The sequence below is a fragment of the Epargyreus clarus genome, unplaced genomic scaffold (genome assembly GCF_041222505.1).
Source record: "Epargyreus clarus isolate Ecla_fem2 unplaced genomic scaffold, WU_Ecla_fem_2.2 ptg000015l, whole genome shotgun sequence".
Classification (NCBI taxonomy): domain Eukaryota; kingdom Metazoa; phylum Arthropoda; class Insecta; order Lepidoptera; family Hesperiidae; genus Epargyreus; species Epargyreus clarus.
The window spans coordinates 14,698,726-14,719,033 of record NW_027332223.1 but is presented as its reverse complement, the minus strand read 5'-3'; the positions used below and the strand labels follow the sequence as shown (position 1 = coordinate 14,719,033).

The following is a 20,308-nucleotide window of genomic DNA, read 5'->3' as shown; positions in this document are numbered from 1 at the left end:
TTAAAATATTATTTTAAAAAATAAATCAATCACTATTTACAGTGTTTATATTTTTACAGTGTTAGAACGAAGTCAATAGTGTTTTAAAAACATAAAAAAATAAATGTGCACATTCCCTATTATAATAAGAGTTACCTACTAACATAATATTTATTAAGAGTTAAGAAAATACAAAAATATTGCATCTGTTACAATCTAGGTTTATAGGCAAAATAAAAGGCTTTTTATTATTATTATTATTAATGTTATCCAAAGAGTTGAGTTAAGTTCGATTTAGCTTCGGATCTTCTACTAATAGTAGTCCATATAGGATGTAATCTAAGAATCGATGAAAAATTAAAATTTGGCATCTCTAGTCTTAACCGATTCAATGCGGCGGCCTTTTGGACAAACTTCAACGCCTGGCGGCGAACAAATATTTCGTGGCACCACTGTGGTGCCACGAAATATTTGGGACTTTGATGGCACCGCTAAGGTGCCATCCGCCATGAATTGTAACTTATCGTTTTTTTGCATTTTCCACGTGCTGTAAGTTTAGTAGCCACCCAAAAGCGAAAGTGAATGGTTTAACAGTTCGATTAGTGTTTACAGAACTATCTACGTGTAATAACGGAAATGGAAGGTAAGTGTCTTATTTCTATCAGGTGTTGCAAACATTTTTGTAAGTTTTTGATGAATTGATTTTTTTAGTGTTACTATAGAATTAAATATGAACATTCGAGACGTGGAGAGCGCTATGATAGTTCTTTTCTGGTGTTTTGTTTAGAATAAAAATTCAAATTATTAATGGATAGGTTTCTAATAGAATATCGAAATTGATTGCGCTATTTATTCTGAATAAAACACAAAAGTACGAATATTTTAACACAAAGATAAACACAAAAGTACGAATATTTTAATCCAGTTTCTATTGGCTTACTTCTAACGAAAAGTAGGTAATATTATAGTTATACGATCACAATAATTTGCAAAATAATATAATATATTTTTTTGAAAGGTTTACAATCCCTGAAGTATGTGAAATCACGTGATCTGCTGAAACTGACATTCTAGGAAGAAACTACGTGATAAATCAAGACACTTTTGTTTTCAGAACAACTTTTATAAACGTCAATTTATCAGAGTTTTATGGCTTCAAATTTTGGCACCTCTCGGGTGCCACCCGCCATACACAAAAGAAATGGCATGGCACAACTGTTGTGCCATCCGCACGGAATCGGTTAACCATAGAGAACATTTGTATATTCTGTGACCGATATTGTATACTCTAGTCGGTAAGATAAAAGTACTCTGTGGTATTCTGACTCCTTGTCTGTGCAATAAACAAAAAAACATGACAGTTCAACAACTGCAAAAAAGAGATTTTGTGATGAAATTATCAGGATAGTGTTAATCAGTTGTCATAAAACAAATAAAAAACCATGGAAGCCGTTCCTAAATTGCCATTAATTAGCTTCGACTTAAAAGTTAGTCCAGAGAATACGCATTTCGGACCGAAGCTAAAACAGGTAAAATCCGATTAGTGACAAAAGTGACTGGGTGTTCTAGATTACATAGATAATGTGTAACTCTTTGTGTTTATTGTTCGTAGTATATATCTGAGGCGTACAGAGAGGATCCTGATAGCTATGGCAACGAGATGCACCAGCTGGAAGGGCTGCGGTCGGCGGCCGTGCGAGCCTCCATCGACGCGGCGGGCGTCAGCGCCCTCGTCCGCTACTTCTGCCAGCTCAGAGCGCTGCAAAGTCGGTTTCCGATGGCGAAAGGTCAACCTGCCGCCTGCTCTTTCACCTGGTATGTCGATGTAATTGGATTAGTGATTACTCACTAATCTAATTTTGATTTGAATGAATGAATCACAAAAAGAAAGTATGATCATAATACATTAAATGAATATAGTTTATGTTATTATAAGTATTGAGTGACTTTTATACAATACTTGTATTTAAAATTATATTACATATTTTATACTTTTATGTAGTTAAATTAATATGAATTGCCAATTGCAATTGTCAAATTTAACAAACAATAAGCATAAAGAAAGAATATGGTGGCTTGCAACTTCTATTTATACTGGATTATTCCAGCACTAAGTGATTGACAGCAAATTATAAAATGCTTTTTATTTCAGTAGAAAGTAATACTAGTGTGTTCTTTGTTCTTGTAGGAAAGACCTTTATGCTAACATGAGTTGCACCCTCCCAGACATCCGTTTTGAGATGGCCTGTGTTCTATTCAATGTTGGAGCATTACACACACAACTAGGGGCATCTCAGCCTCGTACAACACCAGAGAGCTTAAAGGCAGCTTGCCAACATTATCAGAATGCTGCATGGGTGTTTCAACTGTTGAGAGAACAGTACCCACAGCCTCCAGGAGCCGATGTGTCCACGGAGATTCTGAGGCTACTGCAGGAGGTTTGCTTTGCTCAAGCTCAGGAGTGTATTCTGGATAAAAGCATTCAAGACACAAGAAAGCCCAGCGTTATTGGTACGGCTTGTGTAACTATACATTACATTTTATGAAACCACATTAGTTACTACATACCTTTCATTGTAACTTATGTCTTGTATAAAAACAATAACAATAAAAAAAATGTATATGATGTTTAGTTAGTACTATGATAATTCAGCAATTTCTTCATTACTTTGTCTAAACAATAATAGAACTTACATTGAATTAAAATTATCAACAAGAGTTTCAACATTGTATTAAGTTGTAGTAGTTAATATACATGTTATACAATATTATTTTTATTGTCTTAGGTGCTGTGGCTACTCAAGTGTTGTACTTCTACAAAAACTCTCTAGCTTATTTAGGACCATCTACGGGTACTGACAATATCCATGAGATAATTGGAACAAAACTATACAACTACTGGCATCGCTATCTCTCCTTCAAGGCTGCGTACATTGGCTGCATTGTTTGTTTGTATCAAGGTAAATTAATAAAAAAACTTTATTGCATTTCAACACAGTGATTTAAATGTTTATAAACATTTGTAAATGGAATAAATGAAATTAAATGAATTATCAAAATGGAATGAAAATAATATAAAATTACATTAACAGTTCGTGAGAAATTAGTGTGTATTTAATTCCTAGATCTATGCATAAAGATATATTATTATCAATATTTGCAATAAGTTATTTAAATTTCTAGGAATTCATGCGGAAGAACAGCAAAATATGGGAGAGCGAGTTGCGTTTTATCAGCAAGCAATAGAAAAACTAGGAGAAGCCAGGAAGCTGGCCAAGTATATAGAGCCCGTCCAAATTACACAGGAGGCACTGACTTTCACCAATGATGTGGTTGAGGGAAAGAGAAAGGCAGCCAAGAATGAGAATGAATTTATCTATCATGAGGAAGTGCCAGATAAGGATCAGTTGACAGATCTGAAGCCAGTTTGTTTGGTTAAAGCAATGCCAATTAACTTTAATGATCCAGAGGTAAGTAATAAGATTTTTCAAATGAGATTCAGTTACACTGATGAAGACTTTGTTGTTACATGTGGACTTTTGAAAACTATTCTGAATTTGTCTCCTGTTAGTATTATCACATGGGGAATAACCAAAGTAAAGTGAACTTACAGTATTATTCTCTCTACTGTTTTGCATGACACAAAAAGTAGTCATTAACATTACTCATTATTGATCCAGTGATATTCAAATTGGATGATAATGATTACAAAATAAATACATTATAATTTAATACCATGCTTCATTAAATAAAGGTGCAAAGTGGTTGGTGGGTTTTAGCTTTTAATTATCTTTTCAGATATCAGGTCCGGACATATTCTCGAGGCTCGTCCCGATTGGTGCTCATGAAGCATCATCCATGTATTCTGAAGAGAAGGCCAAACTGCTGCGGCATGTGGTCAGCCAGGCCGAGGCTAAGAACACTGAGCTGATGGAGTTCATGTCCTCGCTGCAACTGGACCAATTGGAGTTGTTGGATAGTGACCAAACGTGAGTTTGCTGAAGTATTGTTTGTATACATACTTTTTTATGTTCACAAAGTAGTTATTTGGAACATTAATATCTTTGTGTCAAGCCATGCAATGAGTAAAGTTGTTACCACATTGGTTTAAAGCCATAAAAAAATAAATGCTTTTAAATCCTAAAGATTGAAGGCTTGCATGACTTTAAGTATAAGTAATTTTAATTATGTGTTTTTTTAATTTTTAATATTAAATTTTAATTATGTGTGGTACAAAGGAACAATTGAACATAATGGAATATTTTAGTTTTCTTGACAAAGAGTATTTTTTAATTTATGGTATCTTTAGCTTACAATAACAAATGCATGAGTCATGGAGTAAACTGGAACACAACTTATCAGATAAGACTGTTGTGTAAAGTCTTATTTTAAATCAGTCACTCAACTTTTCACATTAAGGGGAAGAAACTGAACATATGCAAATTGATAATTTATTGATACTACAACTAATATTAAAGTTGATGTATTGAATTCTCGTAATATTTATTTTGAGATGAGAGTAGATATTGTTTACAAAACATTTTAATGTTTCTGGTTATAAATATAGTCCGCGTAAAACTGCTAGTCCGCTCTGAATATAGAAATGAATCGCATCGCCATAGCAAATTGTATGACTACACCCGCTTGCAACAACATCAGGAGCGGATTAGCAGTTTGGCGCGAACTATACAATTATAAGTTGAGTTATAAGTCAATGTAAAAATTAATTTACCTAAAAATATGAACTAAACAAAAAAAAATTACAATGGTTCTAGAATACCTCAAGAAATAGTAGACAGATGTGCGGCCATGAATGCGAAGACTGAAATAATCCAGACCTTAGTGGACTCCATGAACAGCCTGGCGGAAATCATCAGCGATGTGGAGCATTCCTTGACAGAGATTAAGACAATGATTCAGGTAAAATGTTTAAAGGTATAATGATGATGTAAAAGGGTTGTAGGGTGCAAACTTAAATGACTAACCAAACAGTTGATTGATTTTATTAATTGAGAGTAAAAAATTATGCTTCATATTAATTCATCCCTGGTATTCATATTTCATACACTCAATTAACCGGAACACTCAAGCCTTATTTATATTCATATTATAATATAAATATAAATGGCAATGATGCTACTACAATATCAAAAAGGTTTAAAATATCGATTAGATACATAAACTCATACTGTAAGTTAAAATTTTACTGTAATTTAGAGCTTTTTAAAACTGTTGAATGTGAAATATTAATAGTTTAACAGCATTCAAATTTTCGCTTAAATTCCAGGAGGAAACCCTCAAAGAGAAAGAGTATCAGAAGATAATGGGTCCTCGACCACCCTCGATAGTACAAACTGAGATCTCGCGCGAGTTCCACAAGTACCAGGAGGCGCACGCGCGCACCAACGAGAGCAACCAGGTGCTGCACAAGGCCATGACGCTGCACATCGCCAACCTTAGACTGCTGGCACAGCCGCTTGACGTACTCCAGAACAAGATACCCAGCATTAATAATATTGGTGAGTGTACAGAGGTGTAAAATTGATTAGATGGGATTTTAAATAATCTGTGTATTTCATGTACAAAAATAAATTATTACTTTTGTTCTTATTTACAGATAATACTAAAATATCTATGTAAAATTGTCTCATATGAGGTTAAGAGACTATAATGTTGTAATAGTTATGTATATCATGAACAACAAAAAGTAGTATTCTGTGTGTACACTATTTTATGACCTTATGTTCCATCTGCTGCTGAGTGGTCAGTGCTATATTTAGAATTTATTAGCAAACTCAAATAGAATTTTAATTCTATCCGAGATTGACTACGAATGCGTTATTATCGCTGAGAATTAAATTGGAAAGCATCGCAAGATTGACTCTTACCAGACCACAGGATTATGCAATGTTGCCATTATAATATTGGTCCTTTGGTATATGTTATCAGTGTAATTACAACTGGCTAATGAGTGCCCATGAGGGGACGATAATAAATTGATATTGAATTAGGGATGGCGATTTTTTCCGAAAAAGATCGATTCTTGAATCGATTCGAATCGAAGTACAAGGAATCGATTCACAAAAAATCGAGGCCTAAAGAATCGATTCTTCAAAAATCTATCTTCGACCTTTTAAGCTTTAAAATGGCGAAGATAACGAAAATAAATACCTTTTATAGGTTATTAGAACCAAACTAGCACTAAAATCCGTATTCGTCAGAAAAAATGTCTATATAACACTCAAATTACCTACGAATAGATCGACTTTCGAATTTTTAGGATGAAAGATCGATTCACTGAATCGATCCATTACTGTAGATCGGTTAAATTAATAGATCATTTTGGCTCCAAAAATCGATTCTTCGATTAACCGATCTCAGATCGCCAACCCTATGTTGAACATTCTCCCCGCAGAGGGTCTGGACCGCGAGACGATGAAGGAGATGCGTCGCGTGGTGGGCAAGGCGCGCGAGATGCGGGCGCAGCGCGAGGCGCTCGTGGCGCAGCTGCGCGACGCCGCCGCCGCCGACGACATCACGCAGCAGCTGCTCGCGCGCAGCACCGAGCCCGCGGATGAGATCTTTAAACAGGAGATCGAGAAGCATACGCCTAAGGTTTGATGACATTTTGAAATTGTTTTTTTTATGGCATAGGAATATATCATGAGCTTGTAGCCAGTAGGGTATGCTATGTACCATATGTTTATAAATTTACCTGATACTTGATACCCGAGATGTACCTGAGCCGGATAAAATTATGGAAACTTTGATAGGAAAGAAAGACATATAATTTTATATACAACCAAGCGCTTATATATATTATGTATATACAAGCGCTTAAGATAAAAGTAAAACCCAAAAACAAAATTCCAAAAAAATTAATAATATTTACCACAAGTAGCAAAATTTTTGATAAGCAGTTACTATGTATTTGTGTTGCTAAAATCTGCTTAATTTAATCTTTTTAAAATCTATTTATTATGAATTGAACTAATGATCTCTATACATCATTTCATCTCTACAACACCATTTTTTTGTTATAGGTCAAAATAATCGAACAAAACTTGGCTGCTCAAGAAAACATAATTAACAAATTGACAACACTGTATGCAGCTTATGGAGAGTCGAGGAGATTACTTTCAGATGTAATAAGGAAAAGAGATGGACTTATAAATGGTAAGCAAACTATTTAATAACATTTAATTATTTTAATCATAATAATAACTAATGTGGCAAATTAACATTACTTTCAAATTACTGATACTGGAGTAAAGCTTATGATCTATTATTATTCAAATAAGTTTCTGATTCTTCATTTATGGTCTACCATAAATATGTAGTAGATCTATGCGGATCTACATTTTCAGATTGCAAGATTTCATGCTTTTGGACATTCCAGTTGAAGTAGTATTCTGTCTGTCAGTCAGTGTTAATTTTTTTAAACTAGTGAATTTTGACGAACCCTTTTGAGTTCGTATAATAATCAGTGGTGTGTTCATATACAGCGCTGGTGACGTCGTACGACACGCACACGGAGCTGCTGGGCAAGTCGCAGAAGGGGCTGGAGTTCTACCGCAAGCTGGCGCACAACGTGTCGCAGCTGCTGGCGCGCCTGCGCAGCACGTGCCAGGTGCAGCGCGAGGAGCGCGCGCAGCTCATGGCCAACCAGCGCGGTGAGACACACAAACAAATGTTTAATTTCAAATAGATTTTGGAGCTGGTAGAACCCTCTGTGGTTCGACTCCGGCGGCACCATCGTCACATCTATATCTGCCATATAACACCTGCAATCAACCCCAAATAGAATTTGATATTCCTACCTGTACAAAAAGAACAAACAGGTCAAGCAAATAAATCGTATCTTTATAATGATAAAAAAAACGTTGTCTTTCCACACAGCCCCTACGCCTACGCCTACGCCTTCCTTGCCGGCTTCTAGTACAGTTAGCAAAGCGCTCGATGCTGTGCCCACCCCCAGCAGTGGGGGCACTCTGAAGCTTAAGGACTATCTGCCATACATGAAGAATAGGAATATGCCCCGAAGTGTAACTCCACAAGGTAGAACACTTGATACTAGATACTGATTATTTCAGATCATGACCATGTGACGATAAGTTTTAAATTTAAAACCCAAAACGAAATTACGAAATAGACTTTTAATATGAAATAAATCAGTGAACCTGCCGCTAATAAGATTCAACTCCATGAAGATTAAACGTGTATTCCCTATTGCTTTTATATGCAACATTTCTAACAACAAGGGATAATTAAATTGCCGATAGTATTGGTTAGTTACCTACTTATTTTTGAAAAGCCCTATTCATTCGAATTGAAACCCATTTATTTATATTACAGCTCAAATTGACCCTGTGATCTCTGATGCGTACTATCCTGAGTCAATTTATCCAACCTCTGTTAGACCTACTCCAGTTGGTTCTGAAGGTAATATCGTGCTATAAATAGCATTTTTATTTGTTAACAAACGTAACTGCTGCTTTGTATGTGTAGATTTTTTAAGTATTTTAATTGGTCCCATAATAGTTTAAATAGCTTATCATATATTTCCTTCGTCTTTTATATTACGACCGTTAAATAATTTGTTTGTGTATATAAAAGCGTATCTGGTATAAAATCTGTGTTAATTTTCAGCTACGGACTTAAATCCAATGAACATGCAAGATGGTGTAATGCCACCGAATATGCAAACGCCCAATCCGTACGCAAGGTATGCCACTCCGTACGCACCGACAGAAACCATACAGTCCAACTACGCGTACCCAACGAGCACGAAGGGATTTGACAAACCCATACCAGATGACGTCCAGAATTACGCCTATACGTCTTACACCCCACCGCAGTACTCCTCGCAAATGGTGGACCCACAAACTTATACGAACCCGTACTACACCGCCACCGCAGACAACACGACAATAGTAACGGACTCTCAGAACTTGTCGATGTATACCAACGTCAGCCAACCGAATATGAACCCAAACGCAAACTACGCCTACAGCGACCAGTACGCGCAGAATCAGGTTCCAAACCAAACGGCACAGATACCAGACCCATATAGTGCCACGAGCCAAGCGGATTTGAATGCGAGTTTTGCTCAAATGCAAGTGTCTGTACCGAAATCCGAGCCCCCAGTCAATTACGGCGGAGAGTATTCGCAAACGTACTACAGCGTCCAACAGCAACAATATCCAAATGTATCCGAAGCGAATATGTCGTACAGCAACGCAACACACGGTTCCAACACGACGCTGGTGCCGTCGCAACTGCCTTCCGATTACAGTAACTACTCGTATTCTAACGAGGCAATGGCTCAATACGGCATGCAGCCCGTAACGAATGCGTATAGTGTACCAAACCAATATTCGTACACAAACGCGTACGATAGCGTTTCGCAAAGTTATACGTATACGCACGCTGACAGTACGGTATCGTCCACGAGCAATGCGACCGTGCCCGCTATGAGTGTCAGTCAGACGTACAGTGTGCCAAGCGATGTAGACACGAGTTATATGAACCCATCCTTAGCTCAAATAGACGCTTTGGACCAACCGATAAAGTCTCACGTCACTGGTCAAGCGTTGTCTACGATGAGCATGCAGCCGAGTTACGTTTCTAACCAAAGTTACAACCCGTCTTTGAACTACACGCCTGATCAAAATGTCCCACCAACTAGCACACAGTACTCGGCTCCATCGAATGTACAAAATGTACAGAATACTCCACAATACTCTGACAATTCAAGCATGCAAAGTTTTCAGCAGCAAAGCAACCAGTACCCACAGCAAATACAAAATGTTCCACAACAGAATAACACGCCATTCCAGGACCAATCAAATGCAAATTACACCGCGACGTATCAAAATCACCCGGGTTATACGTTTAATAACGCGACTGGTACATACGAATATAACTATGGCTCCCAAAATTCTTATACAAATTTTGGGAATGTATCCCAAGGAAGTGTGGAATCTCCTGCGGATAAGAACCCAAATTGGGCGACACCGGGTGTTTATACTAGTGCGGGCACTTGTGAGACCGTCCAGTCACCGTCAGACCCGCCAGAGTCGCAGGGAACTCAGTCGGGGAATGACCAAATCTATTACAACTTGCCATATGGATATCAGACTGCTTTAAACCAAGCGAGTGAGGGCATACCCCAATCTACTCCCACTTCTACAAATTACGGTGCCAACATGAATCAGTCGACCTACATGCAATCCGGCCAAGGAAAAGACATGGCTCTCACGTACACCAACAACCAAGGTAAGGCTTAATGGTGCAATATTACAGTGCAATATGTATATTATAATTTTATAATTTGTAAATTGTTGACAAATAAATGTATACACAGTTACATTGAATTTTATTTCTTTCACAGTTGAGTCCTTTCCAGTGACAACGCCAAAGGAAAATACTACAAACCAAAGTGAGAACCATACGAATGTAGACCAAAGTTCTGTTACTGAAGTACAGACACCTTCTCAACCCAAGCAGGAAGTTGTAGAAGACAAATCAGATGTGAAAAAAGCCGAGGCTAATGCAGAGCCATCTGCATTTGATCTCTTATCGGATATAGACTTCACCGTTGAACACAAACCTCTAATGCCCGAGATAAAAGTGCCACAAGTATCTGAAAAGACAATAGTTAAAGCTCCCGTCATATCTCGAGTGGAAACGCCTACGCCAGTAGTCAAAGAGGAGGTTATTGAGAGACCTGCAAAGCGAGACATTTTTTCCGATCCCAGTTTGTTAAATCAGTTCACGCAAGAAGTTAAAAACTTGCAAAAGTTGACTGAATCGCTAACAAATCCGACGTCTAGCGGAATAACGCTCCTTGATGCTAAGTGGAAAAATTTACAAGATGTACAGGTAAGTATTGTACATTTCCAACCTATATAAATGAAGTTTATTATGATTAAGGAGTTGTAAATGTACCATAACCTAAAACGCTACGTAGTTTTAGCGATAGTAGCGTTCAGAGTTCGATTATCTGCCGCGAAAAACGTGTTGATAACATAAAGTTAACTTCTAATTTCCTTTTGTTGAAAGTTTGTTTGCAGCTTTTGTCTATGCGTCATAATTTATTGGAAGGAAACGAAAACGTATGTAAAATCTGGTTTATCTGAGAATTGATTTTCAGGCCTAATTGATGCAGGTGATGAACATTTACATTTCGTTTGGGCTGATGGCGTTAAATTTTCACCAACATTATATTTTCAGAGTAAAGAGAACATGAAAAGAACAAAGAATGTTGCCATGCAATACACACCAGGCAACATCGTAACTGCGGTGGTGCCTTACGACGACTCCAGACTTACGTTGAAATCCGACCCAGACGCATACATAAACGCTTCATATTATAAGGTAATATTTTCTTATGTGTTTATTTATAGTACGGAAATTGTATTAAATTGTCTGCCTATTATTAAAAAAAAATAGCTATTATTATAAACTTGCTATTATGATCATTTAAATGTTTGTGATATACGTGACCTATCGTAGATAGATGAACGGGTTGACGCAATAGCGGATACATGAGGTTACAAGTTCAGTTTTTCCGTTTAGATAAGGAATAGGTAAATCTTGAAATACAAATTAGTTTAGAAAACTAGTGTCAACTTATTTGAGTGTTTTCTTTTCAGCAATTAGCACCATGGTGCATTCCGCTAGTGATATCCAAACCCCCGGAGGATGAGGAAGCGGGCCTGTTCTGGAGAGCCATTCTAGAGAACAAAATCAGCTGCGTCGTTTGTTTACTGAGTGAAATTGAGGTGAGATAATATTCATAGCCCTAACATAAACAATATATGTAGTATATTCTAGTCAGTAATTCGCGAACATGCACCGAGGGCTTATGTCGGTGTTACTTCTAAGGAGGATGTCATCATGTCGGTTTTTATCCTGTAGAGAACCTGTTTTTTTTATTTAATGTTTTAACATCATAATTTTGTAAGCATATAAATTGAGAAAATATTGTTAATTTAAATTCGAAATGTTTGTCGTATACAGATGCAGGGCAAGTCTTACTGGCCGACGGCGAAGGGGCAGGCGTTGCAGTGGGGCACGCTGCGCGTGGCGCTGGCCGACGCGGCGTGCACCGCGCACTGGACCGAGCGCCGCCTGACGCTCTCTTGCGGCGCTACCGTGCTGCAGGTCACGCACTACCAGATCAACGTGTTCCCCGCCAAGTGAGTTGAGTTTTATGAGGCGATCGCGAAGGGTTAAACCTCCCGCGTAGTAGCAGTTAACCGTGGAGGCGCCTAACTGCGCGGCTAGCATTACCTCATAATTTTGTGACCGTTAAGTGTGTAGAGTCCATGCCAAACTTCTAGTCCGCTCTGAATATAGAAACGAGTCGCGTTACAACAGCTAATTGTAAATATTAGCGGGACCTAGACAGCGCGGGACCTCCCCGACACCCCCCGCTGCCCGCTTTCGCCCACGGGAACATAGCTGCGTTAGTGTGCCCTTACTGTTGCTATGGAGTATATGCTTGTAGTTGTGTTTGACCTCATTTGACTCTGACTAAGAACTTCAGAGCGGAGTAGAAGTTTACCACGAACTTTACAATCGATCAATGCAACAAGCGGTTGCATATCAACATGTAAAGCGGCGTTCTACGTTAAATAAGCTTATATTAAAATTTTCTCCAGGATCGTGTGCTCCCCGCTGGTGATGCTGGCGGAGCGCGTGCTGGGCGCGACGTACGGCGGGCGGCTCAGCAACCAGCTGCGCGGCGCCTGCGTGCAGTGCGGCGCCGGCGCCGGCCGCAGCGCCGTGCTCGCGCTGCTGCTGCTCGCCATGTGCCAGGTGCGCGCGGGCCACCTGGACCTGTGCGGTGAGTGGCGGGGCGTGCTGGGCGCGACGTGCGGCTCGGCAACCAGCTGTGGAGCGTATATACTATACAGAATTAAACCATGATATATTAGCATTATGCCGAGTATGAGCAAACTGTTGGGAGTTCGTTTCAAAGATTTTTTAATTCTCATCATGAGAATAAAAGTCAGCGCGTCTCCTTCCGAGTATACTCATTCAGCAGAATATATATTTATTGAATTACTAATTAACAAAATAAAAATTCTGCTCTCTGTTTTTTATAGTCCCGATCTCACCGTTGATTATTTTACCCAGCTTGATTTAATTCTTAATGACTTACGTCCTATATATGATCATATTATACTCACGGGAGACTTTAATACATGTTTACTTAAAACACTCTCGTTCCTCTAAACTTACATCTTTGTTAAGCTCTGTTAATCTTGAACTCTTACCACTTTCCGCTACTCATAATTTTCCTAACTGTACTCCTTCGCTTCTAGATCTGTTGATAGTTTCATCTCCCAGTAATGTTGTCAGTCATGGGCAACTCGCTGCTTCATTTTCTTATCATGACTTGGTTTATCTCTCTTACCGTATCCGTACCCCGAAGCGTAATTCTCAATTTCTTCTTCTTCGTAATTACAAGGGCATGGATCTGGAGGCATTACGACATGACGCTAGTAACTTAAACTGGTCCCAGGTGTACAACGACTGTAGCATTGATGGGAAAGTGAACACTCTTACGACAGTTATCGTTGACCTGTACGACAAGCATGCCCCACTGCGACGTGTTAAGGTTAAGCGGAAGCCTGCTCCATGGATATCTCCAGAAATTAAAGAAATAATGGCACGTCGTGATAAAGCGAAAAGGAGGTACAAGAAACATCCCTCAGAGCATAATCTGTCTGCTTATAAAATATTACGAAACCGTTGCAATCGTCTGTGTAAAGATGCAAAGAGACGCTATTTCCATAATTCACTCGCTAATAAATGTACAACCGATGTTTGGAGGTTCCTAAAATCTGTCGGTATTGGTAAATCTCCCAGTGCCGCGTGTAGGGATCTTGATTTAAGTGAGTTAAATAATTACTTTTCCCAATCCGCTTATAATATTAACCCTTACATCAAATCCCAGACACTTGCGGCACTGGCTGGGTTGCCAAGACCACAGTGTCCCTGTTTTTGCCTCTCTGCCCTTTCAGAGGAAACTGTAAAAAAATCTGTTCTATCTATTTCTTCTACTTCTGTTGGCAATGATAAACTGTGCTCAAAGATGATATTACCTATTCTTCCATCTATTCTCCCTGTACTTACGCATATTTTTAACGAATCCTTATCCTTAAGTACTTTCCCAACGGCGTGGAAAGAGGCTCACATTATCCCTCTTCCCAAGATTACTTCTCCTTCAATGCTATCTCATTTTCGACCTATCTCCATCTTACCTTACCTTTCCAAAGTCTTTGAGCACATAGTTCATACTCAGTTATCTTCCTTTCTAACCTCTAATAAGTCTCTCAACTCTTTCCAATCTGGTTTTCGGCAAAACCACAGTACTTCTACAGCTCTGTTGAAAGTAACTGAAGACATACGCTGGGCCGTAGAGGATAGGCAACTCACTCTATTAGTCTTGCTGGATTTTAGCAATGCCTTTTCTTCAGTAGACTTCGATATTCTTTTAGGAATTCTCCAATCCATTAATATTTCTTCAACCACTATCTCATGGTTTGACTCATATCTTCGGGGCCGCTCGCAACGTGTTCGTGTGGACAATTCTTTCTCGGACTCATATGAACTGCATGCGGGTGTGCCTCAGGGTGGCGTTCTCTCTCCATTACTCTTCTCATTGTTTATCAATTCTATCACTTCTGTAATTTCTTGTAAATATCATCTTTACGCTGACGATTTGCAATTGTACCATCATTTCAACGCTGCAGAATCTGACTTGGCCATCACCACCATGAACGATAACATACGTCGTGTGGTTGAATGGTCCAAGTCCTTTGGTCTCCGGGTTAACCCACTTAAGACGCAGGCCATTATAATTGGTAGTAGGCATGCTCGCAGCCTCATAGATTATTCAACTTTGGCCTCAGTAAATGTTGATGGTTCACTTATACCTTATAGCGAAACAGTGAAGGATCTCGGGCTCTTAATTAATTCCACTTTATCTTGGAATGCTCACGTCAATGAAGTCAGTCGTAGGGTGCACTATTCCCTTCATTCAATAAAATGCCTCCAAGGTGTATTGCCCTTGAAAACTAAAATTACTCTAGCTCAGACTCTAATTCAACCTATCATAGATTACGCTGACGCCTGCTATCTGGATGCTACAGAGGAGCTACTAAACAAACTTGAGCGCTTGCAAAACCTATGCATTCGATTTATTTTTGGCATTCGTAAGTATGACCATGTTTCTCATCTTCGCAAGGATCTCAAGTGGCTCCCAATCCGCCTTCGCAGAAACACTAGAATTTTATGTTTGCTATTTAATATCCTTAACAGCACAACATCCCCAACTTACCTGCGAGAGCGTTTCTCCTATGCACGTCCCTCTATTGCTCCTTGTAGGACACACCGCAAAACTCCTTCGTTTCCCGCCTCATAAAACCAGTTCCTATTCCAAATCCTTCACTGTTCATGCAGTCAGACTGTGGAATTCGCTTCCACCAAACGTAAGAGAGTCTAAGAACATATCTATTTTTAAAAAGAGAGTAAAAGACCACTACTTCTCATTAGCAAGATGAGTAATTAGCTAAATCATTATATATTATTTATTGTTATATTTGTATTATAATAATATGTATTACACCGTTATCTTTATATAACTATATCTATATATGTATATGTTAAATATCTTTCCATGTGTTATTCGGTATTATATGTATGTAATGTATGATTAAAATATATATTATAACATATATTTATTCAGTCTCGTGCACGCATATCCACCATTTGTTAACCCATCTCCTTTTACAGGTCTGCTGGAAGATATTTCGTTAGGAATAAGCAGTACCTTTGCACGATATTCTATTTATAAGTTTTTTTATTAATTATCTATGTGTGCATAAATAAAATAAATAAATAAAAAATATTTAAGGGTAGATAACGACACCGGAAAGGCTAAAAGTCTAACACGAAAAGCTATCCCTATGTGTGACTTTTAATGACGATAATAAAGTTTTAATATAATATTCAAGGGTTTTCAATGTTTCACTTTTTCAGATATGCTGGATAACGGATGCATCAACCTGTATAAACACCGGACAAATGTTCTAGAAGACACCAAATACTTAGTCGACGCGTATAGAACTGTGCTGTTTTATGCACAAGGCGTTTTAATTTCCGGTACGTAACCACAAAATTGTATAAAGTTTGAAACGATTTACTATATTTAATTTTTTTGCGAGAAAATGGAATTTTGAATAGAATACTATTTAATTTTAAACTATATGTACCGTTTTTAACTTTATAAAAATACAATTTTTAAAATAATTCCACAATTACCCAGGTACAACTATGTTTAATGGAGAAGCAATCTCCGGTCCGAGCGGCGCCGCCGTTCTCCCGCCGGTCACGCCCACGCCCTCCACTCCCACTATAACGGGCCAAAAGAATAAATTCTCCAAGGAATCCTTCGAGGAGATGAAGCAATCCCCGGGCCTAAAGAGCGGTGACATGAAGGATCCTCTCAACTTCCTAGACCCCCTCTGGAGTCTGAAGAAAAAGTAATGTGTTTTAGTAATAGTTTCCGTGTAACTTTTGTACGGAAGGTGCTATTATTTGAAGTTCGGTAAACATTGATCATAGCTGCATGTGATTTTTTTTATGTCGTACTCAATTTTGATGTTATGACCATCTTGACAGTGAACAATTGTAATTGGTGAATTTGGAAATCTATATCATTTTATTGGTGCTCCCAAACATGTCATCGTTTCGGAAATACCTATTAGTGTATTTTATTAATGTAGAGTAGATTAAGTAGTCAAGGAAATTTGTGAAATGATCTCGGTTTACCCACCCTTGCATTGGGTGGTGGGATAATACAATTAATATAAGATTTGGGGAAAAAATCGTGTATTCATATTATCTTATAACCATGCTTGTTTTGGCGCACCAATTCAAATCTAATCGAAGTAATATTGATATATTTAAAATTGTTTGCCCTTATGTAAAGTAATACAAGAAAATTTTTGGGCTACTTAACTTTTTGAAATTATATGAAATATTTGTTCTCAACATGTACTACTGATATTCAATGCGATAATAAAATATATTACTCTGCATCGTTTACACATATCTAATAACAATAATGTGTGCTGTAAGTTATAGGAATTAGATTGATTATGTTAAAAAACTGTAAATCGCTTTTGATTCATGTATTTATTCAACTTAATTTTATTTCTTATTTTACTACATTAAACATATTAAAGACTAAAGTTAGCAGTATTAAAGGGCTTGGTAAGAGGCGTTTTATAGTTAAATTTAAAATAATAATGTAGCTATGAAATTAAATAGTTGTTGCACCTTAATTTAGTTATGTACTCGTACTGCATTAAATAAATTTGTATATGAAAATAATAGGGATTTATTTTGTTCAGATATTCATAATTATAGATCATGTTCTTTTTTCATCAGCTTATCATTTTTATATCATATTCATACACATATAATTCACATTGATTATTGTATATTTTAATCACATTCCTGAAATGAATTATAGTTTTAGGAGTATTTAAATTGAAAGACAATTTCGTTCATAAGAAATAATGTCACAATATACTATATATAACACCTAGTGGGCGTTCAAACAAAATTGTGTATTATCAATTATTAAAAAAATGAAAAAGCTTTCGACTGATTACTTTGAGTTTTATTTACCACGAGCTGTGCCCCGTGGTTTCACCCGCGTTATTTCTTTTTAACGCGGGTGAAACCGCGGGGCACAACCACATAGCTAGTTCTAAAATATAAGTAGCCTAAGTTACTCCTTATTACATCAGCGTTTGCCATTATGCTTTCTAAAACGTTCCCCTTTATATTTTTATACTATAGAAGTAGCATGCCTGTGAGATTTATAAAAAAAAATCTCAAAGGTATGTGAAGTCTACCAATACACACTTGGCCAGCGCAGTGGACTATGACCTAATCCTTCTCATTCTGAAAAGAGATCCATGCCCAGCAATGGGTTGATGATGATCACGATAGGAGTAGGAGTAGAGTAAGTGACTACTGTCGCCTATGGTACATATGGTAATCAATCCCAGATAATACTAGATTCCAACTTGAGGTCGGTCAAAGATGTGCCGCTACCCCAGATGACTAACCTAGAACGCCTCGGAAATTGTCTTCCTCACTAAATCCTTCAAACCATAACAGCAGCGCTTAGTCAAGATAATGTTGTCGAGTGTTTTAGCGAAAATGCGGTATAGAGCGGCATCAGGTTTTACTCCTAGCGCTCTTATCTCCCGTCACGCGTAAATTACGCGTTCTGTTTGACGGGGCCTTTATATATAAGTACTTACGCTTGAGGAAAATTAATCCTTGCAGTGGGGCAAATAAATAAAGAAGAGTGATAAGAAGAAATTGCAGTATACACAAGACAAGGCAGTCGCACGCATTATTTCTTTACAAATAAAGCATTTATTGTCTATTTGTATTTTCTTCATCTACTTTACAATTTTTGAAATAATTTACATAGGTACGTAAATTAAGCTATCCGAATCCGAATTATACAGGGTGAATTTTTCAAATCCGAAACTATAAGGATCAGCGAAAAATTCACCCTGTATATAATATATCCGTATTCAGATCCCAAATTTCATATTATCAACTCTAGCGGCTTAAGGGGGGGGGGGGTCGGAAGGGGCGGTCTGCCCCGGGCTCCCGATCCTGGGGGGTCTCCAACATAGTTGCTAAAAATGGTCGTCAGAACCAAACAATCTATGAAATGTGTATCGGTCAGAGAAAAATGTCACCGAATCACAGGCGAACTTTTTACTGGGGGCCTCCATTTAACTTTCCGCCCCGGACCTCCGACGACGTCAGTCCGCTACTGATCATGTACATCCCTACTACAGAATTAAATTACTAAATTACTATACAGATAATAGGGGCGTAATGAACCTAATAGGTACTACTCGAATTTAGAACTCATAAAAAATAAGACCACGACCATGGTAAAAAACAATACAGGCACGTCACTGTAGTTATAACCCAAACAACGATAATTATAAGTACCTAAACAGTACATACCTCAGTACCGAAAGAACAATATCTTACTATTGTATTTTGCGAACACGCCAGTACGCAATCTAATCATATTGCGGACTAAGAACTTCAGGGGTTTTAGCTAACAATATTCGATTGTTAATTATAACTATACTACGAACCAATCTAAACTATTGAATTACAGGGAATAAGCTGGTCTATGCAGTTATTATGGGTAAATACTACGAATTCTCTCAAGTTCTTTTTGAGGGTTTTGTACCCAAACGGTAAAAACAAAAGGGTTAAACTTATACTTTATTATAGATACTTATACTGCGCCTCCGCCGTCTGTCCGTCTGTGATAGGACTCTATCTTATAAACAGTTATAGATAAGACACTTGATTTTTTTACAGTTTAGGTATGTTTATCGGTGGTCGCTGTGACAACAAATTGTAAATATAAAAAAATCTTTGAAACAAATCGGGTCCGTTAAAAATAAACCGCTATTTTCCGGCGTTTTTCTATTGAATTGTAATATGTAGACACTTCAAATTTTCACTATGTATTTGTTACAGCCAAATTGATAAATTCTGATATTATACATAATATCTAACCATTATGTATAATATTTTATCAATTTGGTCAAAGTGATAAATAACACGGAATTAACACATTAACCAGCCATTATACAGGATGTCCCGTAAGTACCATGACAAACTTGAGGAGAACATAGCTTAGGGTCTGACCTCTCAGAGAAAAAAAATTGCCTTAGTAAAAGCACAGTATAAGGATATATTATACTGTGGTAAAAGTGTCACCGTTTTTTCACTATCGATAGTTTTATATTTTTTGAAAAATTCACCATTTTCATCTTCTTTCGTTAACTGCTTGTACAAATTTGATGATGCAGTGTTTTTTTCTGTTAAATACTATCAGATAGTTGGTATACCATATTGAAATGTAAATTGGTTAAAAGATGTAAAGGAACCATGAAAACAAATAGGGCTATTTTTAGATTTTTATTTTTTTACTATTTATTCCTTAACTTTGACTATTTGCAGTAAAAAAAAATGTACTGTGTGCGCTTATAGTGCGCACATTACCCAAAAAATATGTCTAGTTGATAGAGATTTCAAAAAGCTACCACACTTTACTACTTATAGTTCAAGAAAAAAGTTAAGGCTGTTTTTGCATGAAACGGACTGAAACCAACTAAAACGTAATGATCGAGTTTTTATTTAAATTGCGCTTGCTACGAACTCAAAACGTGTCAAACAGTACAAAATT

The 20,308-nt window shown here is 37.5% G+C and overlaps 1 protein-coding gene across 1 annotated transcript; it reads left to right on the top strand.

The window, feature by feature from the left end:
• Positions 1–1,298: 1,298 nt before the first annotated feature.
• Positions 1,299–17,658, top strand: mop (tyrosine-protein phosphatase non-receptor type protein myopic). Its single transcript, XM_073081025.1, has 21 exons — positions 1,299–1,508; positions 1,592–1,794; positions 2,168–2,490; positions 2,766–2,939; positions 3,163–3,449; positions 3,778–3,968; positions 4,755–4,899; positions 5,267–5,498; positions 6,395–6,594; positions 7,023–7,155; positions 7,485–7,652; positions 7,879–8,037; positions 8,335–8,421; positions 8,629–10,257; positions 10,373–10,863; positions 11,215–11,358; positions 11,637–11,765; positions 12,004–12,182; positions 12,648–12,832; positions 16,036–16,158; positions 16,322–17,658. Exons 1-21 carry the CDS (start codon positions 1,422–1,424, stop codon positions 16,540–16,542), a joined length of 5,490 nt encoding a protein of 1,829 aa, XP_072937126.1. The 5' UTR covers positions 1,299–1,421; the 3' UTR covers positions 16,543–17,658.
• The last annotated feature ends 2,650 nt before the right edge of the window (positions 17,659–20,308 follow it).

What these genes read in the sequence shown, in the direction of transcription:
- mop (XM_073081025.1), top strand. Translation starts at nt 1,422, where the DNA reads ATGGAAGCCGTTCCTAAATTGCCATTAATTAGCTTCGACTTAAAAGTT. An exon ending in CACGTACACCAACAACCAAG is followed by an intron (nt 10,258 to 10,372) that starts GTAAGGCTTAAT and finishes TTTCTTTCACAG; the next exon opens with TTGAGTCCTTTCCAGTGACA. An exon ending in TAAACGCTTCATATTATAAG is followed by an intron (nt 11,359 to 11,636) that starts GTAATATTTTCT and finishes TTTTCTTTTCAG; the next exon opens with CAATTAGCACCATGGTGCAT.